The 24,328-nt window shown below is 38.0% G+C and overlaps 3 protein-coding genes across 7 annotated transcripts in view; 1 reads left to right on the top strand and 2 right to left on the bottom strand.

Moving 5' to 3' along the window:
- Positions 1–1,447: 1,447 nt before the first annotated feature.
- DNAJA1 (DnaJ heat shock protein family (Hsp40) member A1) lies at positions 1,448–7,937 on the bottom strand. The gene is made up of 9 exons (XM_072405228.1): positions 7,840–7,937; positions 5,065–5,237; positions 4,623–4,803; positions 4,433–4,537; positions 3,626–3,853; positions 3,339–3,453; positions 2,740–2,855; positions 2,532–2,632; positions 1,448–2,328 (listed from the first exon to the last, which is right to left on the bottom strand). The coding sequence occupies exons 2-9, from the start codon at positions 5,194–5,196 to the stop codon at positions 2,101–2,103; spliced, it is 1,206 nt and encodes a 401-aa protein (XP_072261329.1). The 5' UTR covers positions 5,197–5,237; positions 7,840–7,937; the 3' UTR covers positions 1,448–2,100.
- APTX (aprataxin) lies at positions 7,340–16,450 on the top strand. 2 transcript variants are annotated; one of them, XM_072405229.1, is made up of 8 exons: positions 7,340–7,447; positions 9,326–9,460; positions 10,362–10,408; positions 12,527–12,826; positions 12,971–13,033; positions 13,756–13,982; positions 14,069–14,172; positions 15,459–16,450. In XM_072405229.1, exons 1-8 carry the CDS (start codon positions 7,360–7,362, stop codon positions 15,611–15,613), a joined length of 1,119 nt encoding a protein of 372 aa, XP_072261330.1. In that variant the 5' UTR covers positions 7,340–7,359; the 3' UTR covers positions 15,614–16,450. The 2 variants fall into 2 exon arrangements, with proteins under 2 accessions (XP_072261330.1, XP_072261331.1); XM_072405230.1 differs by lacking the exon at positions 7,340–7,447 and adding an exon at positions 7,968–8,129.
- Positions 16,451–16,624: 174 nt separating this feature from the next.
- Positions 16,625–24,328, bottom strand: part of ELP1 (elongator acetyltransferase complex subunit 1) — a 34,419-nt gene continuing 26,715 nt past the window's right edge. For 3 of the 4 annotated variants that reach the window (XM_072405225.1, XM_072405226.1, XM_072405224.1), the window contains exons 28-37: positions 24,054–24,255; positions 23,731–23,792; positions 23,151–23,213; positions 22,579–22,639; positions 22,058–22,171; positions 20,777–20,888; positions 20,568–20,695; positions 19,492–19,643; positions 18,089–18,167; positions 16,625–17,939 (exon numbers count right to left, since the gene is read on the bottom strand). In XM_072405225.1, coding sequence (XP_072261326.1) covers positions 17,872–17,939; positions 18,089–18,167; positions 19,492–19,643; positions 20,568–20,695; positions 20,777–20,888; positions 22,058–22,171; positions 22,579–22,639; positions 23,151–23,213; positions 23,731–23,792; positions 24,054–24,255 — 1,041 coding nt within the window. In that variant the 3' untranslated portion in view covers positions 16,625–17,871. Of the gene's footprint in view, positions 17,940–18,088; positions 18,168–19,491; positions 19,644–20,567; positions 20,696–20,776; positions 20,889–22,057; positions 22,172–22,578; positions 22,640–23,150; positions 23,214–23,730; positions 23,793–24,053; positions 24,256–24,328 lie in introns of those variants that run through there. The other variant, XM_072405227.1, reaches the window with a different exon arrangement.

Here is a 24,328-nt window from a genome sequence, read left to right on the forward strand (position 1 = left end):
GATGTGCCACTGCTCTGACAGGAATTATAAATATATTAAGGTTAAGGACCTGATGATATTTTACTTGGTCTTATGAAGTAAAGACTTCAGACCGCTAGGGTTTTGAGAAGGTCTAGTAGCTCCTTATGCTAAAAACAACTATGTTTCAAACTCATACGTTTGCCTATCAAAGAATGATATGCAGATATGACAAGACTGCAAAATTTCTAGACTAGGAGAGTTACTAGAAAGCAGTGATCCCCCAAGCAGAACTTTGGATGGCACCCCTTACCCATAACACTTATCAAGTGCTCCACACACCCCATAACTCCACACCATATCTTTACTCATGGCACCTTCCCCATGTACCCCCCTAATACTACACCATCTCCTCATAACCCCCCCACCATATTCCTTACATCAGATACCACTTCACAACCCCCCCCACCACCACCACACACACACACACACACACACACTCCACCATTTTAGCTTGCTGTTTACTAAGGCAGTGAGTAAGCAAACACTTTATGTTCACATGAACCAATTCTACAGCTGTCCCGTGAAAAATCTACTTACCTTACTAGCTACACGAGGGTTGTTCATCTTTAATGGATGTTATCCATCACTTTGACATCTGGAACGTCTTTCTGTAGCAGGCAAATAAGAGATGAGCTGGCTTGTTAGCAAACAAAGCCATACGATTAGTATGATCAACTTTAATAGAGATGACATGATTGGGGACCATAATGATTTGGCCAGCTCAGTCACCCTTCTGCGAAACATTGTATTATATACTGGATCATGCTAAGGAAAGTACAAACTGTCCCCGGGGAAGTCCAGAACTAAGTCATGTGCTTGTAAAGTACATCAGGGGAAGATGAAGAACATTACACAGGAGCAAAACATAAGTATAACATTTATAATAGAGAACAAATGTAATAAAAAATTTACCCATGTATGGTGTAAGGGAACCTGAAAATTCTTTAGGTAGGCAATAGGATGCATCTCTGTTCCATGCTGAAGTAATTCCCAGTTAATTTGGTTGAAATACAAATGCAGAAAATAGGGTTTGAAAATATTGGCTCTGTGGTTAAGAGAACCTTATTGTAGCATTAATATGGATTTGCAATATGGACATTTGTGTTCTGGCATCCCAACATACCTGTACTACAACCAGTTGTAAAACTGCAATTGCTAAAAGTCGTGCATGCACTTTTTGTGTACACTGCTGTGTTACTAAGTTCATTCAAGTGAATGGCTGAATGAATACAACTTGCATAAATGTGTGATAGGTTATCACACCACAACATGATCATCTAGGCATAATCCTAATTTTTTTTCTAAAATCTACCGTTTTCCTAGTGCAGAACACAAGAGGGAAAAAAAAGATATTTCAAAAGGAGGGAAAAAGACCCACTTACTACATAGTGCAAAATATAGTGAAACAAAAATAACAGTGTTGCAATTTTAATTTATCAGGTAGACCTTTATTAAATACAGTGCAACATATGTTCACACTCACTTGCAAGGGTGAATTTTCTGAAGCATGTACATATTCTTCATCAGCAAGTGTAAATGTTAGTGAACTAAAACCAGTAATGATAACTTAAGACTGTACAAGACGGGTAAATTAAGGCCATAAAATGGACTGAACGCACATATACATTAACTGAGAACGTGTCTAAACTACATCAGTAAATTGAGAAATGGTTTTACTGACCAGATATCCAAGTCCTTGCTAAGCATTATAAAAAAAAAAAAATTAAATCGAGAAGTAATGGATGTTGGCAACAAAAGCCCATGAATTACACAAGGGTGAAAGTGTAAGAAAGATGAAATTTTCAGTATGAAGCTTCCCAGAACCCTTTAATTGGTACACATAAATATCAAGATATTAAAAACATGTAGAATGTAAACTGAATGCCAAATTTTATAAAACAAATAACAATTTAATAAATGTCACAACTGAAGAAGCCTAGACTTCTTCATTAACAACTGTCTTCCAGGCATCTTCAAAACAAAGTAAATGCCGGTACCAAGTGGCCCTAAAATCCAAAGTATGCATTGCATTTTTATTTATTTCCAGCAAGTTAACTGGAGCAAAGTTACATGTTTGTCCTAAGAGGTCTGGCACTGTACTCCACCCCTTGGGTGGCCGTCTTCATCATCGTCATCATGATAGGCCTCCCCATTGTAATGCGAGCGCCTCTGTTGAGATGGATCAAAGTCCATTAGCTCAGCTTGTTCCATATCTTCACTTTCTTCAATGGCTTTTCTTGCAGGCAGAAGGCTTTCAAGAATTGGCAGTTTATCTGGTGAAATGAAGCCATTGGATGGAAAATTGACCTACAAATGTAAAATAAAGTATACACATTTGAGTTCAGATCCATTTAAAGAACTTAAATCCTTGCACAACATGAATACACATATGTGGAAACCAATTTTACTACGCTAAGGAATCAAAAACAGACCTTGCCAAAGAGAAGTTGGCCAGTTAGCTGTCTACTTTTGGGATGAGATTTTATTGACAGAATATTTCTCTTTCCTACCTGGAATTCAATTATAAGGCGACCCTTTTCATATGGCCGGCGGTAGAAAGGCATTCCTTCATTTAGCACACATTTAATATCCCCGTGTTTGACTATTTGACCTGCAAACCAAACAGAAACTCTTTAAAAGGTGAACGCACACACAAAAAAAAGTCCTATTTAATTTATTTTTGTTTTAACATCTCTACAACGCTGATGACATGCTTACCAGGATGAGAAGTAATGATAATGGTCCTGTTGTCCAGAGTTGCAATAGGCTTCTGAAATCCACACAGAGCCTCTACAAGCTCTATTTCCATGTGCATAAACAGATCTTCTCCTCGCCTACAATATAAAGCAAAATGAAAATTAACCAGGCCAGAAAGTAATAGGAGGTAAGAAGACAAAAAAATTGTATTTAAAACGCTGGGGTTTAAGATTACCAGTAAATGTGGGGCAAACAGCAGCCATAACTAATTCCTTCCTGGATAGACCAAAAGTTCACAGCTATTTGTAGCCTGGATACTACACTTCCTGAGGCATAATGCTATGCATCTCCCAGCCTCTTTCTCCAAAGTAAACCTTTACACATTCTTTAGATCAGCACAAGACTTGCACGGATAAGGAATGCTGGGAAATGTAGTCTCAACGGTGTAAAGGAAGATGCATACAGAATACTGGTTACAAAAAAAGCATGAACCTTCTCATCAGAATGTGTAGTAAAGAGGCCAAACAGATCATATAAATCACTGCTAGCATTGTTTGGAAATTTCAAACAGTAAATTAAAATAGGAGACTTTAATTTTCATACATTGGTCAAATCCATACCTTGTGAATATTGCATGGTCCTTCTGGTCAAGTACAATAATAATATCTCCAGGCTCCAGACCAGGTTCTTGGTCTCCTTCACCAGAAAAAGTGATTTTCTGACCATCCTTCATTCCTGTAGTAGCAAAAAGGTAAACCACGTCACAATAGGTAGCTAACTTGCACTGTTTTGGATTACAGCCAAATAATCAAATGAACCACTAGCTATTTAAACTATGGCAGGAAAATCTGGAGAGAAAAAAAAAAAGCCCAAAAAACAGGAGATTACTATCATCAAATCCACCAACCTTTGTCAATGTGAACTTCAAGAATTTTCTTCTCTCTGATGATCTTTCTTCCATTACAACTCTTGCACCGGTCTTTTGGATTAATTCTTTCTCCTTGTCCTTGACATTCTGGGCACACAGACTGAATCTGCTGAACCATTCCTGGTCCTATTTGATGGATTCTGATCTGCATACCACTACCTCTGCAGTTTGGACAGCACTCCACTGCTCCCTTTCTGCCACCACGACCTTAAGAAAAACCATTTACAAGCAATAAACAGTTTAAATTTAAAGGCAAAAATACAATTTTAAACATATATACACTACAATAACGAGTGTAAATGCTGAGTAAGATAACACAGAAGAGGAAGCACTAAGCAGCTGGCTAATCTACAATTATTTTTGTGTACAGCTTTAAATCTGCATTTAACAGACGTTCTCAACAACAGTCTATGAAATTTACCCAACATTCCCACTCTTATCAGATAAAGAGATAATGTTAGGACTACAGGCACCAAAGACTAAGCCAACTAAGCTTTGCTGAAATGGCCAGACACCATGGAGAACTTATTTTGGCCAGTCCAGTTTTACTAAAGACCGAGCTGTCTCATTTCCTATTCTTAACAAATCAGAGTCCTGTGGTCCAAGGAGACATTTAAAGGAAAGAACTTTAGAGACAGGTGGATATTGCTATGACATCTGACTGCTGTGTCCCTCCATCAATAAGACAAGGACTTCATGTACTACTAATAGTACAATTTCATTGTCTGGAACATTCTCATTTGATGCAACAAGGTTTTTGCATTCACATTTCTTATATCCACATACCTTCACATTTGTCGCAAATCGTATTCTTTTGCAGAGCCAATTTTCTTGTTGCCCCGTTATATAGATCCTCCAGTGATACAGACAGCTGATGGACTACATTTTTACCTGTACACAAACAATGAAACTTTAGCATACAACTTAACAGCTTTGACTATCATTATTCAGCTAAAATTAAAAGCACACCAATTACCTCTTCTCTCTCTCTGCATTCTGCCTCCTCCTCCAAAGAACATGTCAAAAATATCCATAGGTGAACCAAATCCACCTCCTCCCATGCCACCTTCTTTAATGGCCTGCTCTCCGCCTTTGTCATACAATTCCCTCTTCTTTGCATCAGAAAGAACTTCATATGCTTGTGAAATCTGTTTGAACTGTAAAAGTAAACAAACAAACATGAGAACATGCTTTTAATTGTTTAAACAGCCTAAGGGAAGCAAATAAGAGAAGTTTACATATCTTAAAACTTGTGTTAGCTGAAGAAAAAGCTTCTCTAAATTTGGCATGGATATAAGTACTTGGAACTGACAGAATAAAGAAATTGTCTGTTGTTCACGTGTATTGCTTTAATACTAGCAAGCCAAGTCCAGCAAGTATTAGAAAACCGCAAATACTTCCATTTCAAAAATATTTACCTTTTCACCTTCATTTGGGTTCTTATCTGGGTGATACTTCAGTGCAAGCTTTCTGTAGGCTTTTTTTAGTTCATCTGGTGTTGCATTGGGTTTAACACCCAATGTATCATAGTATGCAGTTTCTAGCACCATTTTTCAAAGTGTGAATGGAAGCAATAGTCTTCAAATTAAACCTAAAATTAAAAAAAAAAAAAAAAAAAAAAAAAAGTTTGGTTTATTTAATGCTACAATAGGTTACAAACTAGTAGAAACCTGTTTAATACACAATTACCTTCTATCGGTCTAAAAATTTTACATTTATGTAAACTGCCTTTAAAGTAATGTGGAATGAAAGGCTCACTCATGGAGAAAATCATAAGACATGACATCAGTGGGTGGCACAGGGGTCCCAATTCCCATAAGGGGATACTGTACAGGGGCATTTAACTTTACCAATATGCTGCAATGTATGGCATCATGTTTGTAAGTATTCATTACTGCTGTCAGTAAATCACATACTGCTGGCTTTGGATTAACTAGGGCCTAGTTAATCCAAAGCCAGCAGTATGTGATTTACTGACAGCAGTAATGAATACTTACTTTTATAACTGGTCACCACATGAATAAGTATGGCCTAGTTACTAGGCCATACTTATTCATGTGGTGACCAGTAATAAAACATTTGCAAACAGTTTTGGGTCTCAACCATTCTTGGAAAAGCTTCACAAAGGTCTAGCAAATTGGCAAAACCTAGGAAGTTGAGCATGGCAAGCCATACTTTAGGCACAAGTAACACGTTTAGTAAAACACTGACTGCACTTCTAACCCCAGTTTGGTAATTTCAGGTATAGCTTGTTATCATTAGTAACAGGGGTGCAAAATATTTCTCTGTTGCTCTTACACTCTAGCTATGAGTTTTCCTATGTAAATGAATTACATATTCTACCGTTGAACAGAAACGGAATTCTGTTAGCTTGCTTGTTCCCATCTAACTGGAGAACATCCATGTTCCAGCCTCCTTCTCCTACTGACTAATAGCCCATTCCTCTCTAATACCCTACCTGCATCCTAACCCTGCACCGTCTTCAATAAATGAAATGCAGTATGGTGGCCGGTACTTCCTATAGGTTAGCATCAGAGCTTAAGTTATATGTGGCTTCTTGCTTTTTTTTTTTTTTTAACCTCAATTTATATCAAGTCAGCTCACTGGGTCTCGGGTCAAAGAAACTTCTGATTCATATTTTTTTTCTTTTTTGTTATAAGCAAAAGGTCACAGTCTCAGCACAATAGAGGACAACCTAATTCCTTTGTATACAAGCTGGAGTTACATCCTCTTCTCAAAGCAAACCCAACCCAGCCTCTCAAAGCAAACCCAAAAGAGGACAGAAGTGCTTCATCACTGGAGAAGGGAATTAAACAATGTAAGCATGCTGAGCGCATACACACACGCGCACACACACACCTACTATTCCTGGCAGCTTTATATTTTGTATATACAGACGCTCCTCGCCTAAAGACCAATCCCTAATGTTCCATTCCTAAAACTTGGTTGTTAGGAGCATAGGAAAGACCCGGTCTGCAGCACATGTCAGCGTTACGTTCATGGACAGTGCGCATACCGGGGACAGTGGAGGATCACAAAGCATGGAGGAAGCTGGGTGTCTGTGGAGAGCCGGGGACCTAGGTGCAGTCAGTAAACAAGGACAACCTGTAGTTCTTTTGTGCTGTACCTGACTGGCTAGTTTAATAATAGTCCTGTCACCACATAACAATCAGCTATGAATAGCTCCAAGTATACGGCAACCAGCCCTTTGTGTGCTTTGGTTTTACAATCCCAGCAGCAAGGATCTGTGTGACAGTGAAAGCCTTCTTACTCCTTCAAAGTCATCAGATGGTATCCAGCTCCATATATCACCTTTTATTGTGCAGACCATGATACCAAGTCTCCATTTTCTTTGCCTATGGGCCACATCACCAGTTCCCTTTCCCAGCTCTGCCACATTCAGCATTGAGGATTTATGTAACAGGCAGCTGATGTCCAATACAAAATGTCAGCACTCAGCGGGTGGTGGGGAAGATTTATATTTGCTCAGACAGCACACTAGGTTAGGGCAACCACAGCGGGGAATTGGGGTTTGTATAGACACAGAGTGGGGCCAAGGCCTGGTGTAAGAGATATGATGTATTGGGGAGATATGAGGGGCCAGGATCTCCATACATTGCACACATTATCACCACATGGCACCATAGCAGCCTTGCCACACATGTGCTCTGTGCATGACTCAGCCATGTCTGAGGAGGAGAGCCATCAGAGCCATGGCGGTGTGTGGGAGGTCATCGGCTCTGCTAGCGGTCAGAGGTCGCTGGATTCCAGGCACGGGGCCGCCATCTTCCTCTGAGCATTGTGAGTAACAATTGTGCGGCATATGTGAGGAGCGGCCCGACCACCACAAATAGAACACGACGGTATAGGAGGGCTCCATGGAGCGGATATATGGAGCGCTCCGCCTTCCATCAGCGAATCCGTGTCAGCATTCCTCCACCAGGCCGCTATCTCTGCCCGGCATTCCCCCGATACACTATAGTATAGGAAACCTCAGTTCTGAGACAGAGAAGCCGCGGAAAAACATTATTTATAACAAAATGGCTTCATACGAAGCGGACAACACCGAAACATTGGTAAAATGTGGCAAAGGCGGCACAGCACCGGGCCCCGACAGGCGGTGGCTCCTTTCGGGGGTCTGTCCGCTAACACTAGCCAGTGAAGGGAGAGCCATTCGCGGCCACAGTACTCACCCAGCGACAACGTTCCGCCACCTTCGCCTCAACAGCAGCTTCTGGAAAGATCGAACGCAAAAGCCGCATCCGGGAGCTTATGCAAAATAGGAGGCGGGGAGTCTGGGAGTGACGTCACTATTCAGGAACCGGCACATTTTTTTTTTGTAATACTTCGCTTGGTTTGGAACGCAGCGTTGTACGTGCTTCGCTACGGCATGACGTCGGGTTGTATTGTACGCTCACACGTGGCCAGCTTAGTGCGGAGTGAATCTAACTGCTTATGGTAACAGCTGGGGTGCTAAATATTGGTAAGGCCCCACAAATGAGGAGATTTAATACGTGCAGACGAATATTCATATATATATATATATATATATATATAATTCTGGGTACTGTGTGTTATGTGAAGCTTAGGCTCCATATTCAGCCCTATCACTGTGTCAGGGTCATGCTGTCACTTCCAGTTTTGTGGCTAATTTATTTCTAATAGGGAAAAAAATATGTGATACTATTCCAGCCTTCTTTCTTCTGTGTTACCCCACTATATACTGAAATATTATTAGGAATCATAGCGCCAACATATTACACAGCGCTGTACAAAAAATTGAGGGTTGCAAATAGCAGACTGATACAAACAGTGACACAGGAGGAGGAGAGGACCCTGCCCCGAAGAGCTTACAATCTAGGAGGTGGGAAGTCTCACATTCCTGTATAATGTCCACCTGACTGATTTCCCTCATAGGCAACCTGTCACTTTTGATTGAAGGGGCACTGAAGATCTATAGAATCTATTTCACTCATTCTTTGCAAGCAGAGCTGACAGGCTGCCATCTAGGTACTGGTAAAGCTCTTCACATCACTGTCCAGCAAGGTTGCTGCAGTTCCAAGGGTCAGTAAACTATTTGCAGCACACTGGAGAGCCGGGATGTACTCTTTGCTGCTTAAATGTAGTTGCAGTATATTTGCTATTGTGAAGATGGGGCACATTATGGTAGTCGGCACAAGAAACCTGGTACATAGTATTGGGGAAGATAGCAGAAAGCTGAGATATACTGTACAGTAAATGGGTTTCCTGGATACCTGTGACACAATTACTTTACTACTCTGGCATTAGCCTAAATGTTCCCACTTTTGCATTTTCTATGGAAATAAAAAAAACCTCAGTAGGTAGATATTAACCAATCACTGTAGCAAAAAAAACATCATATTTAGTAGATTCATTCATATTGCATGTTTTTTCACATTTATATGCAGACCAGTGTATACAGCAAAATTGACAGCTAGGATAGACCACAATTACAACAGTCAGTTTCCCCTTATATTGTGTAAACTTTATTTCCAACCGTAAAAACTATTGTGACTGCTCTAGTAAGGGTTATGCTTTAATTTATTTGTCACTTTAAGATCTCTAAGACTACCCGGTCCCAAGGATTGCAATGGAGCTGTACAGTATCATAATAATACATTTTTATTATCATAATTTTTAATTTATTTTTGTCAATAGTGAAAATGTTGGAATGCTGGCTAGTGGGTATTGAAAATACTTGTAGCAGAATCAAACTGCCACATGCGGTGCCAGTGCTTATTGGACGAGGACCGGAAACACAGATTGTGGACAAAAAATGTTCCAGACACCAAGGTAAAATTCTAATTTTTTTCAACATAGTATGGATGTAACATATATAACAAGTAAGGTGCACACCATCACCCACAAATCATTTTGTAATTTGCAGTGGCATCACCTCTTCACTTATTTGAAGTTTGTTATGTTGATACCGCAATCATATAAATTCTTTTTTTTACTTGTTCATTCACATGCTTGCAGCATGTTTTCTGAAGTATCAGTGTCTGCAACCTGAAAAGTTATATGTTAATATAAAAGCTCCATTCTCCATGCCATTCTTCCTGGTTCTGGCTATGTCTTTTGTCTAACCAGGTCTAACCTAAAATCCCCTTAAAAGAATGTAGTTCCAAAGAGTGACAGACTTTATGTTAGAACTAAAGTGAAAAAAAACCCCCAAAAATCACACTTTCCTTTAATCCTGCGTATGCCTTGATGGCGCTGGACCTTTCCACAATCTGGTCCTGCCCCATCCAGAAATTCTTCTTCGTCCTGCCAGGTGCCACCATCTTAATTCTTCTTTTCCGATCTTCATGCTATGTCACCCGATCTTGCACTGTGCAGGTGCGAGATCAGGTGATGTGGCCCACTGTAAAGGGGAAAAAAAAGAGAGCCAATCTCACTGCGCAAGCATACAGCATACATTTTAGTATCAAATAACTGTACTCTTGGTCTCTTCCAGCACTCATTAGTCAGACTGCTTTTTGAACACCCTCTAATGGATGGGAAAAAATAGATTTGCAGTAAAATCCTTTTCCTGATACCCATTAAGTGACACAGGCCCTCTGTATTATTGATCATGCTCTTGGTACTGCTTTTTTTGTAATGTATACATGTACTTTTATTGAAAGTGTAGTTTTCCTTTAACAGACAGCTTTATCTTGTAAGTAATATATATTTATGATTTGTTTTTTTTCAGTGCAATTGACATCGGATTGTTCTAAAGGTTATATTAAAGTCAAGCAGGTGATTCCTCGTGTACTTTTCTTTTGAGGTTGTAATTCTAAAAATTATTTTACTTACTATAATATCGCTTGTGTGAAGTTTAAAAAGCCAAATAAATTATTTCTGTTATATGTACTATACAATAGTTGTCACCAGAAAAAGGAGGTGGGGGTAAAACTAACAAAGGGGGACGTTCATGTCTCTTGGGATAAAAGTAAAATCCCACTAATATAATGCAGACGGCAAATGATAAATACCAGGATTTTTAACCTTTTACCTTAAAAGCATAATACGCACTTTACTCAAATCAATCATTAAACATATTTCATAAAATTTAATAATGCTTGCAAAACATTGTATTTAGAGTCTCCACATTCCTGTAGAAATTACGATAGTTATGCCTTATTGCTCTTTTAGCTGTCATGAGAAGAAAAAAGTTGTAATAACATTACACTTAGTAGTGTTATTGCATGGGATTGCTTGACAGAAGTCCAGCCAAATTTATTGAATTGCTGCTATATTGGTTCCCACAGCATTCAAGCATTTGAAGAATACACATCGGAGGGGATCCAATTAAGACATCTCAATAGTTAATGGCATATTGCTGCCAGAACATCTACCTATTTTACTGTTTTGAAATACTTTGCAGGCAAAACTGTAAGTAAGCCATCTACTACATTGGAGAACAAAGGACGTAACCCAATTGGAAAGCAGCTTCCTATATACACTTTGCACCTCCACATTTCTCATGAGACAGCAGATCGGCATCATCTACCTGCTCCAACTAGCAGGGGTAAAATCCAGGGAGCCATAAAGCTAAACTAGAAAGTAGTATAGAAGAGTCAGAAAGTAGTAGAGTGATTATCCTGGATGTGCTGTGTGACAAGGGGGTACAAATCATAGGATTGGCTCCACAAAATTATAAAATCCTTTGCCAGGAACAACTGTAGACTTATAATGTATATTTTTATGTCCAGGGACACAGAAATCTTGTACCTTTTGGTTATGTTGCCACCAGTAGGAATATACGACACAAGTAAAAAAAAAGACCAGGATATCCCCTACTATCACAAGCATGTAGTTTTTTGCTAGTGACATAGGGGAATACATTTTTTGTCATGTTTTCTGTATTAAAGAATTTCACTGAAGAATCTCAGTTCTGCTACCTGTTTCTTACAAATATGGTGGAACTTTGATCCTCGGTCCATTTCTACTGCCACTTTAAATGACCCGATCACCTTCTGTCATTCTGCCCTTATCTGCTGCTAGCTGTTGAGAATATGGTGTTTACCTAAAGCTATGCTTTGTAACCTGAGTGTTTCATTGTCCTACCACCACAAAGTCACATATCTGATCTTGGACATGAGAAGAGGTCCTGTGCACATTCTCCCGATGGTTCTGGTGTTAGCTTTCTCACTAACCTTCAGTCCAAGGTTCAAAATACACATTACTGCTTATCCTGCAGAAAGTATGTGCTTGCTTGTATTGTCCACTCCTAATGTAGGTGGTAATATGTCCTGAAGGTATAAGACATCCTCCTTTAATTGACTCAACAAAAACCTTTTTTTTTGTGTGTTTTTTAGTCCTTTGCTTGTGTTCCACTTTAATCATGGCAAGTAATCTGTTTGTATTCTATTATGAAGTGAATGTTATCAGTGCTGCACTACTTCCACAAGGCTGTATTGTTTATTAATTTTGCTGTTGTAAAGCAAAGAAGTCATTTAACATCCACTGTTAAATTCAACCTCTTCCCTATATGAACCTCTTCCCATCATGAAGGCTGCTTTGGTTACTATATATAACAAATAAAACGTTGTCCCTCTGTAAGAAAGACTAAATGTTCTCACATGACTGTCTGAGTGCCTATAAAAGTTGGTTGTTGTATTTCTTTAGAGTTTTGCAGTATGATGGGAGCTTGTTTGAGCAAAGTTTAATTGTCTGCTATTACTATATTCTAAACTATTTAATTCCCGTACATACCGGCATATTGTTGGGTGGGTTAAAATGTACCACCTTTTCTGGTGATTAAGGAATGATAATGACAAAATGCAGATATAACACTGCTTATATATGTTATTTACACCATTTTTAAAGGGCATTATTCTGGTTCAAATAACAGTGTATGTACCTTTCTTTTAGATAGGAACAAATCCAACTAGTATTGACAGTGTGGATATTGGGAAAGATCAAGAAGTAAAGCTAAAACCTGGCCATGTCTTGCACATGGTAAATAAACTGTATCCGTACACTGTTGAATTTGTAAAAGGCCAGTCAGATTCCAAAGACCAGCTAAAGAAATGCACCAGCAAAAGGCCACATGAGAATTCTCTAAATAAGAGCCCTGAAACCAAGTTTTCAAAACTGCAATTTAATGATGTGCCAGATGGTAATCAGAGGACAAATAATTCCACAGCTGAGCAGCAACAACATACAATACAGGTACGTAGTCATAAAACATGTCCTTTTACTAAAGCAGTGCTGTTATTCTGCAACCTTCATTGCAGCCTATTTTGTTTTATGTGTTTATTTTATAACATATTCTGGTACTTAAAGATTATTTTATATTTTTTGTCCACTCTGTAGTCGGAAAACAAAGGGCACTGGAGTCAAGGACTAAAGGTTTCTATGCAGGATCCTAAGATGCAGGTATATCTTGAAACTAACCTGTATTTTCATTGAATATTTCTAATCCGCCATCATCAAACTGAGAAATTGAAATCAATAGGCACACTAGTAGATAAAATGTTTAGTCTGAAAAGTGGGAAAATTGCAAAATGTGACACTGGAGAGGACATTCAGATTGCTTTGTGTTATTTTTGGAGGCTATTTGATAGATTGAAATGTGAGGTGTCACAGTATGATACATTGTATCTTTTATGACTAATGTCTATATAAAAGGTAACTGATACCCCCTTCCTTAAAGGAGCTATACAGCTCAATTGTCAGTCAGTCAGTGGACGTATGAGCTATGTTACCATCACTAATTATTGTTAGGTTAATATTTTGTAATACTAAATTTAGGCAATTGTATATGATTAACAAGAATGGAGAAGCTGTACAAGTTGAAACATTTAAGGTCCATTTACATTGTTGCTCTGTTTTATCCACTAATTATAAAAACACACACCTTTTTTCTCCAGTGGAGCTCACTTTAGTAACCCTACTCTACTAAATGGGAAAACATTTTTACTTGGACATGCTTCAAATTTTCCATTGAGATTAGATTGGAGATATTTTTTGTTCTCTGTTGCTGTTTTTTGGAATTACTGTACTTAATAAATGGTGCACATTTTCTAACTAGAAATAAGGGGCTTTATGTTGTAAAAAATCATCTTGCCTTACGTGAATATTCTTCTTGTTTGATGCAGATCTTTAAAGATGATAAAGTAGTGGTAATTAAGGACAAGTACCCCAAGGCGCGCTATCACTGGCTGGTTTTACCATGGCAGTCTATTTCCAGTCTGAAAGCACTTCGATCAGAACATTTAGAGTTGTTACATCACATGCATGCGGTTGGGGAAAATATTATACGGGATCATTCATCCCTCAGTAGAGCAAAGTTCAGACTCGGATACCATGCTATTCCAAGCATGAGGTAAAAAAATTGTACTTTTTTTTTTACTGGTAACCTCATTTTTTCTATTCATTTTCCTTAAGAGATATTTTTGTTTTCCTACACAGCCATATTCATTTGCATGTCATAAGTCAAGATTTTGATTCTCCTTGTCTGAAAAACAAGAAACACTGGAATTCATTCACTACAGAATATTTTTTAGATTCTCAAGGTATGTGTGCTTTATTAGCTTCCTAATATTTTTAAAGTAATTGGAGACTGCAATTATTTTCACATTTGAACTGATAACTCTAAACAGCAGTTAAGTCGGAGCATATATCTACTTGTGTAAGTGGAGATTGTAAAATGTTTGTTAAAGGCCCGTGCAAATGGATGATGCAATAAAGTAAGTCTTTTAACTACTTTAAAATACTATCACACCTTCATGTCCCTTCTTGATTAGAGCAATGTTTACATTCTGCTATAAAAAGCAAAGTAATGTATATGCATCTCTTTTGCCTAAGTTATCCTGCAACAATTTTTAGAGGATTTTCTGGCTAATAGCAGGTTGTTATTGTGTCTACTCCTAGGTAGGTCTTTCACTTTTACAACTGTAAAATGGCTGACTGGTTTCCTTAATTTTTGACACATGGCAGGTGATGTTTGTAATTGTTTTGATTTAAGGAAAGTTTTTTTTATAGGTACAGCAGATATAACTGAGGTACCTCTAACAAAAGAAAAGTTCTAAGGTAGTGGACTATTGACCTTCATGTTAAGTACAGAGAGATAGGTAGGATGGGTCTTTACAGAGGTGCTGCCCAGAGTATGTGTTTGTCTTTCTGAAAATGTATGCATCGGCCATGGTCTAGTAAACCTGATTGTACTCATTAGCAGTGACCAAAATGTCTGGTTTTTAATAGAAAAACACAATAAATAAATAATATATTTATATTATTGTTGTACCAAAATAAGGTTGCTATAAACCAGCAGTCGCCAACCGGTGGTCCGCAAGAAAATTTTGGTGGTCCGTTGCTCTGGCCAGTGCGCCACCGTGTGGGGTCAGAAGGACCCTGCTGAGGGGTGCACCGGTCAGAGCCGCGGACCATGTACCTTTGTATAGGTCGCAGGCCCGGGGAAGTGGCCGGGGTGTCTCTGAACCCAACCTGCTCAGATCTGCGATGGGAAAGTGAGCCGGTTCTGGCATTACGACGTCACTATGAGGGTAGTTTCCGCTTTGAGTGACACCCGGCTCCCTGCATGCGCGGTCTTGAGTTGGTAATTGAAGTGGTCCGTGGGTCTGAAAAGGTTGGCGACCACTGCTATAAACAGTGCACCAATGTTTCTTTTGCATTGAGTTTGGTAATAAAAATGTTACCTAGTTTCAATATGTAAGAAATGAAAAAGTGTTTTTTCTATTTATTTTGCATTAAAAGTCTGCAACGTTTGAGATGTCTTTAATCTGTACTGCCTTGCCTAAAATATTGGCTTTCATTAATATTGTTTTCTTTTTCTTTTTAGAGGTAATTGACATGATAAAATTAAAAGGTAAAGTAGAAGTAAAAGATGGAACATCAGAGCTTCTTAAATCTCCTCTAAAATGTAATGTGTGCAAAGTTCAACAAGCCACGATTCCACAGTTAAAGGAACACCTAAAGAAGCACTTCACATCATAACAGCAGTACAGAATCCATATTTTGCAGACCTTCTATGCAGGTTTTGTTTGCAAGCTTTTAAGGACTTATCTTTGTTTATTTCTCATCAAGATTTTGTCGAGTATCTAAGCTGTTTGTACAGAAACAATGTGTGCGCACTTTAAGCACAATGTCAGTAGCTGTTTTACTAAAACTCCTGCATACTGTAACAAGCAGCTGTGCTTGTGACTAAAGTAATTGCTGTCCATCTCCAGTTCTCAAGGGCCAGAATCTGCACACATTTTAGCATTCCTTTAACCACAGTAATTTAAGAAAGGTGTGGTTTAAAAAGATTTAGAAATTGACATGCTTTATATAAAAATTGTGGCCCTCAAGGACAGGAGCTGGACAACCCTGCTCTAAATTATAACACTGTCCTGATAAATAGTTTATTTTATTGTGCATAATACATGTAATGAGTGCATTACCTATATCTTGTTTGTACAAAGACCAAACTGTTCAGTAAATGTGTCAGTGACTGATATAAATTTAAACAGTGCAGTGGAACTTTAACAGACCCAGTCAATAAAATAAAACTATTTACCTTTTTATCCCCTCTTGTTTCACTCATTAGTTAAATTGTCTAATTCATGACATCTATCACGTTCTGCATTTTGTGCTGTATGCTATATACAGGCTTTACTTGAATATACATCATACGTCTCCATGCTGTCCTGCATATCCATTGGTATACTGGATGTTCTCATTAGAACATGAATTGTTACAAATACGTGTTTTGTTTTTTTTTTCTTTTTTTGTATTATCCAGAAAAACTGTTAGATAAGTTTCAATAAACCTGAATGTTTATTTTCCAAACTATATTTTACAATTGTTGGTCTTTTTTATTTGTCACCTTCTACAGCTCCTGATATGGTTTAAGAGCAGTGCAACACTATAATAGTATAGCAATACTATACTATTAGAGAATAAATTGAGTAGAACATACTGATTATGATGGAGTGAAAGCAAAGAGACAGAAAAGCTCAGAGTAAAGCCAATGTATAAAGATGTTTATATGAAGAGCAAAGTTAGACACATACACAAGAAGATCTTAAAACTTTACAGAGCTCTTATATTTTATTTCTTGATATACTATTTATTACTCTTTAACCCTTTACCATTAGATGGGGTTTAAAAAAAGTGCTTCCAACTATGGCTAGTTTTGCTGCATGGTGCAGGATGGTTACACAATAACTCTATGCATCTGCTTAAGCTGTATCAACCTGTCCCAAGCTACTTTCATTCCTATTGTATTGTGGGAAAAGAAGCAGTTTTGATGGGAACAAAAGCCCACTGTACCATATGAAAGCAAACATGTGCATTTTTATGTGGTATATTAAATCTATATTCCATACATACAGATTTACAATTTAAGTATATTGCAAGAATTGTACCGACATATATTGTGATATTCCCATTATATATATTTTTTTTAATTTGAAGTCACATTTAGCAACAGATGAGGGATATCGGGTAAGGTCCTTGTGCAAAATGTTTTACAATACCAATTTTAAGGCATCTTGGAGATTAAAGCAGGGCTGTGCTTTTGATCATTTTTGGCTTGCTATGACTTTGGACTTTTTAATGTGCTGTGTAATCTCTGTGGTACAGGCAGAAATATGCTTCCCTTGCCAGAGCCTTCAGTAAACCGTGAGCCACACAGAAGTGACATCACTAAATTCCACTCCAAATCTTTTGACACCAGCAGTCAAGAGGCAGCCATATGTAATATATCACACTGCCAACATACACACATGCTATGAAGTAAACTTTTTTTTTTTTTAGGGGGGTTTTATGACAAATTAGCACTTCTCATTCTTTCCAGTAACATAGAACATCTTCACCTTTTGAGTAGAAGTGTTAGAGGATAGCCAATCAACCCCATAGCCTGTTCATGTGCGTTTTAGGGTTCTGTTCATTTTCTTGGGAGCAGTAACCTAAAGTCAAGATTTGACTTAATTTCTTCTTTAACAGTCAAGTGTAATACAAGTCTCACAAACCTTAAAAAGAATGCATGTAGCTAAAGCAAAATCCACATTTTGCTCTGTTAAGCAAAGCTAAACCATATGTTTTTTTTTTTTATTCACAATATAACAATAATAGTAAACTGTATACAGAAAGATTGAAGTTGCTATATTATTTACTTTGCCAGGGAAATGTTAGAATAAAAAAAGGAATATGCATGCCTGGACATGTATAGCCAGTATCGCCATTGTTTTGTAGTATGAACATTTCCAGTCCTAATCGAGCAGTTCAAGCTTCCACTGTGTGGCTTTACAAAGCTTAGGAGCTGTAAACAATTCAGAATCTGGAGGAGAAAAAACATATAGATAATTTAACAAGGCAAAACTACAATTTGTCTTCATTTCAGTACGTAACCTATTATTTAGGCACTGTGGATGTTAAGCCATAACATTCAAAGAATAGTGGTTCTCAGGTAGAATTAATTTTTCTTACCTTGTTCTGTTGATTTTATATTTTTCTGCTGTTGATATGAAGTCATTATACTATTAGCAGTTGAATGAGGACCTAGGACCTGTAACAAAATTATAACTATTGGTTATATTATGTTGCATTGTAATTTGTGGTATCGGTTACCTATTGCCTTTACTGTGTGCTTATACACATTTTTATCACAAAACGCAGTTTAACTTTTTATGAGGTTTTTACAATCGTACGTCCAGAGTCATTTAGGTCAAAAGGCAGCAACCCTGCTTTGATAGGTGAATGCAGCCTAAAGTTGATGCACCTTTATTGTCAACCTAATCAAAATTTAAGCTGAATTCCAGCTAGTTGCTAATTTTTGTAATGGTGTAAGTTTTTGAACAATCGTTCTCATTTCACTAACTCAATTTAACAGGAGCAAGTATTCAGGTACTGGATTTCTTATTTAATGAGCAATGTAACAAAGAATCTTTGATCTTATATCTTTTAAAATTGTCAGCAATTGAACTTCTTTCTATCCCTATCATTTCCCTTAAATTATTAGCATGGATATATATCCACCCAAAGCCAAATCTCCTAATATACAGATTAGTAGTAGGTGGAGATTAAAGAGTTGGAACATAAGAGTAATTAATGTTTGAATGTAAAATTCCCTCTGTGTCTGTGTACCAGTCAAGACACTAACTCCTATGGAGCCCCAGCCTGTCAAACACACTCTAAGATGGTGAAGCATTAGGAATGTTATAGTCTATATTCTCAACAACAGAAAACGCATACCAACTACAGCATATCTTCCAGACACAAAGATTTTTATTTACATATATTCCTCAGTAACCACAAGGGATTAAAAACCACTACAGGTTGACAATCGAAAATAACCATAAGAAAGCCATCAATAACTTGGTCCCTTCAGTTTCCCAGCATGAATTTCAGATCCTATTTTCAATACAGGGTCTGTAGTACACTAATTGGCCACTAATGTTTTGATGGCGTTGTTCTGCAGAAGCAGCTGTTAGGTCTTGCTTGCTATACTAAATACAAATTGAGATTTCCTAGCTGCCTGCTCCCTGGAACTGTGCCAGATGTCCACGGGTGCAAGAAGAAGGCTGGCCTGCATGTGGAGGCAAGTATATAAAAAAAAAAATCCAGAATTTTAAAGAATCTGGCGCACCTCAGGTCCAGAGGTTGCCAGATTTTTGATTGTCAACCCATACTGTGCACAAAAGGGAGAGTTAAGACCTGGATGACTTCAGGAACTTCCACTACAGAAATAGGGGGGGGGGGGAAAGCTACTACACAGACCAAATTTTCACACTTTATTATTGTGTAGTTCAAGAATACAGAATGTTTTATGTAAATATTTGTTTTTCCCTGAGTTTCACGTTACCCTAGCTCTACACAAGGAAAGTACTTACTGGGGTTGTATTTGATTGATCAAGTGGAATCCAGATTTCAGATATTGATACCTCTATGAACTGCAGGAATTCATGATATGCTTTTTGAAGTTGCCTGGCTTCAGTATCATAACCAAAAAGAACAAGCACTTTCAGGAGACTGTTCACCTCGGCTAGAAGAAAAAAAAAAAGAAACAAAATCCTAAGATGACAACCACACACAATTTTTATTGCACAGATATTACAGAGACAAAGTAAAAGAAAATACTCAATAGTGTTGTAGAAACACATGACTAGAAAATACTCTTCACAAAACAAAAGGAGCTTTAAAGCGTATCTAAACTCAGAAATTTTACTTTACATAAAAGGGTAGACAACCGTTTTATTTAAGGAAAAAAATTCTGTTTAGGTTTTAAAAAAAAGGGTGCAGCACCGACCCCTATTTCTCGATCGCGCAAAGCCTCCCGGGATACCTACGTCACGCATCCGGGGTGGCTCTTCAGTGCTCCTTCTGCGCATGCTAGAGCATTTTGGGCATGCGCAGAAAGAGCCTTTTCGTGAGAATAGAAAAAATTAGCCCATACTACACACGCGCAGTGAGATTGGCAAGTTTTTTTTTATCAACCTACGTCACCCGATCCCGTGCCTGGGTCAGGTGATGTAGGAAGAAGAGGCAAAAATGGCTGTGCATCGGCTCAGGGGCGGATGCCTAGACGACGCGGGACCCGATGGAAGACACCTTCGGACCGATCGACTGTGCTGTAGAATTGAAGGTAAGTGGATTTTTTTTTGTTTTAGGCATTTTTGAGTTTAGTTCCTCTTTAAGGCAGCATTTGAGTGATGTAACCAAAGCCCATTGAAAGAAATTGTGCAGCAGTTCTTATATAACAGGTACTAAAGGTAATAAAATTAGTGTGAATTGTGAAGTAAATTACCGAAGTTTGTGAGACTTTTGTGGAACAACCTTTATTACCTAAACCACCATCTAATAGTTTAATTTAAACAGGAAAAAATGGGTGCATATTATTAATAAACAGGATTTATATAGCGGCAACATAATAGGCAGCACTGTCCATTAAATAGGGATATATACTCACTTCTCATTTTATCCACTGTGCGGACAATTTCTCCCAGTGCCTCTACTAAAGCCACATCTTCTAGCGGACTTCCTTCTTTTAGACTGTGCTTCTTGCGCTCTGCTTTTCGACGGTTCTTTGAAGTTCGTCTACATTTAAAAAATGAAGTCTTAAGTCACAGCACTTAGGCAGCATAACTTTCTTTATGTTCATCCTAAAAAGCCACTTACGAGGAAATTCTGGAATTACTGTGAGAATATTTTCCACTCATCTCACTTGTAGTCATGATACTGCTTGTGTCAGAAAACAGATCTGATTCGGGACCACCAGGCATCTCATCGTCTATGAAGCAAAAGGAAAAAATGATGATATTATGCTAATCTTATATATCTCAACCAAGTAAAATGTAACATTGTACACGGTAAATGAATGTACATGCAATTAAATTTACTGAAATTAAATATCTGTCTACAGCTGGCAGAGCAAGGGCTGTTCAGCTAGCCCTCATTTTATCCCTAATGACTTATTTCTGTTACATGGTTACCACTCTGCCCACAGATCATCTGTCCAGAAGGATCCCCAGCTTCACTTTAGCTGTGCAAAGAGGTGCCTTTTTCAACATCCCCCCCACTTTTCTTTGATGCTGTTCTCAGCTGGAAAGGGATTTCAGGAAATGTGAGCAGCCAATGAGCAGAGTAGCTCCTGGTTCCAACCTTGTCCTGCTATTGGCTGCTGGCTGTATTTATTCCTCCCTGATTCCAGGATCTGGTTGCTGGATCCTTAGCTTTGTTGCTTGTGAGTTGCTCAGTCACACTCTGCCATTTAGTGCCCTTCCTGACCTGTGCTTGTACCTGGATCACACTTATTTGCCACCTGCCCTGACCTGTGCCTGTACCTGGATCAAGCTTGTCTGACACCTGCCCTGACCTGTACAATTATTTGCCGCCTGCCCTGTCCATCAGCCCACCTGGACTGTACCTCCTGCTGTCATCTGAGTACCTGATCTGCACTATCGCTACACCGGAGCCCTCTGTCCCGCTCGCCCCTGATGTTCTCCCCGCAGCAAAGTAGTCCTGTGGCCATTAGGGTCACTGGTCCATTATTCCTTGGGGGGTGCTCTGGTGCAGACTGGGAGACACAGACTCCGCGCCCCAAATAATCCTGCATGACCCGGGGGTGCAACCCTAACACTCTAGCAGAAGACATCTCTAAATGGCTTCCACTGCTAAATTGTGCTGGCCTCTTTTAAAAAGCACTATTTTATTTAAATTGTTCTATAGGCTAGTGCTTACAGTTTTTGTCAATATAAAGCAAAGTCAAGAAGTCCTAGGAGGTGAGACTTAATTTAAAGAAACATAAAATTTAGAAGGATGTTAGATGAGGAAGCAGTGATGATAAGGGAATAACATTTGGTTTGGAATGTTGTCTGAAGATTTGTTAATAATATGTTACTGAAAGGTTTCAAGGGCTGGAGGATAGGTTTATAAAAAAAAAATATCCACAGTAAATACCCAGCAAGCCTTGTCGAGCTTTTTCCTTAAGTTCTCGTACAACAGATAGGCGCTGTTTGTGTCGGGCGAATGTTGTTTTCTGGCTGTCCAGGAATATCATGTGATTCTTCTGAGCTGAGCAAACAATGAATATTTATTTTAATAAAAGCATAAATAAAATATTAACAAGTACTATCCAAAATTTTAGGTTGTCAGAATAGTTAAGCCTCACTTTCAAGGATAAATGCGTGTGTTGTTAATCACTTCTTTACCAGTCACAGAAGAGGGGTAAAATTGTCTAACAAAATAAGCCTTTAGTTTTAATCAATGCAATCTTGCTATAACCTCTATGATATGACAGATTTTGTATGGTCTTACAGACTGCTCTGACAAAAAATAATAAATCAAGTAACCCTGACCCAAAGAGCATACAGTAAAGATACAGATAATTAAATAGACCTTCAAATTACTAAATTGTTCAATGAAACTCATCTATGTAATATCCATACACACATTTTACATTACACATTGCAGTCTTTTACCTTCAGTTATTGCAGGTTTCACATTTGTTTCTAATATATCAAGCCGTTTGTATTTGTGTATCTAAGGATAAAAAAAAGGTTAATTTAGCTAGTTTAACCTTTTATATTGTTTCTGTTATGCCTGTGTTTCTCAAAAATATATGGTTACCATTTTTTTCCCATGAAGAGCCCATGAACACCAGTGGAATTATCTGTCTTGTCACACATGCCTTACCAATGTTTACCTAAGCATTTAATATAACAACACTTTATATTAAGTTAGGCTGAATATATAGTCAACCTGCACAGAAGTACATGGCGGTAAAAATTAATAAATTGTCCTGTAGCAGGACAGATCCAAGCTTAGTTTAGCACAGCTTAGATATGTGTGGAAAAAGAAATTCTCACAGAATACCAAGAGCTCCAAAATGCTCAGTGTGGTAATAAACTCCCAACTAAATCCATCTAAAGCAGGAAAGATATAGGACAAATTTCCACTTTTTTGCATTTTGCATTCTCAGTTGGGCCTGCTTTCAAAAACAACAAAGTACCTAATAAAGCCAAAAAGCAGCAATCTATTCAAAAATTCTTACCAGTCGCAAGGCCTCTTCCCAGAATGATCCTTCCAGCAGCAATAAAATTGCCTCTTCGTAGTCCTGAAATATATACAATATTGGTAAAGCCTAGAAAACCTTCTATTGAATACTGATTTTAGGGAAACGGACAATGGGTAAGCTCAACTTGTAGGTGTAAACAAAGCAAGGCATCCTAAACAGATGTGTTTTTTTCACTCGACAGTTCAGGATGCTTTACTTGGTTTATACCTACAAGTTCAGTTCGCCCATGATCCTGGGAACTGGCATTTCGAAGACATGATTTACAGATCCAGGATTTTCACCTACGCATATCAAACTGGCTTTTAGGAGAAACCATTTCACAAATAAATAAGTCATAAAATATCTCCATTAAAAACCTACATAAACATTCCCAAATCCACAATCTCACCCAGCTAATCATCTTAAATTACAGTATACACTGTTGTTTGTCTAGCGTCAACTATGATGTTATACTTTTTTAGCTTCCTCCAACAAGAGGGTCGTAAAAAACTACCATGATAATTGTGGGTGGAAATATAACTGAAATAAAACCTAGTCCAAAACCAGGAAGTTATACCTCAGCATACTGTTCCAGAAGTAATGCTGCATTTTCATGCATCCTCTTCTCTACCAGTTTGCCTATTTGGAATAAAAAAAAAAAAATAACAAGTAAATGGCACACAGCACAAAATAAAGCAAACTACCTTATTGTTACATTTTTGTATGTTCTCTTCATGTTTGTGTAGGTTTTTTTGTTTTTTTATTTAGTTCATTTAAGATTCCATAAGCAAATGTTTATATAGTTACTAACTGTAGTTAAAAAAATACTGGGCTGCAATTATTTCAAAAATTTGGATTATGTACATCTTCCTTATAGTTTAAGAATTTGTAATCACTAACCTGCTACACTCCTAGCTAGGGAAGCCATTTTGTCCTCAGAGTACTGCAGCTGAGAAGCTATGCACAATATCTGCTGCCAGCTACTACATGCAACAAAAGCTTCAAGTGCCTTCTCCAAACTTCCACAACGAGCAAAGATGAGACCAGCCTGTTCATACTGATGTTTTGAATATAAATGATCCCCATAAGCATCATTAATAGACTGTAAAACATGAATTTATGTAATCCTTTAGAACAAAGCATCATACAAAATGTAGTCAGGAAAGCAATCATTA

The sequence above is a fragment of the Pyxicephalus adspersus genome, chromosome 3 (genome assembly GCF_032062135.1).
Source record: "Pyxicephalus adspersus chromosome 3, UCB_Pads_2.0, whole genome shotgun sequence".
In the NCBI taxonomy this organism is placed as follows: domain Eukaryota; kingdom Metazoa; phylum Chordata; class Amphibia; order Anura; family Pyxicephalidae; genus Pyxicephalus; species Pyxicephalus adspersus.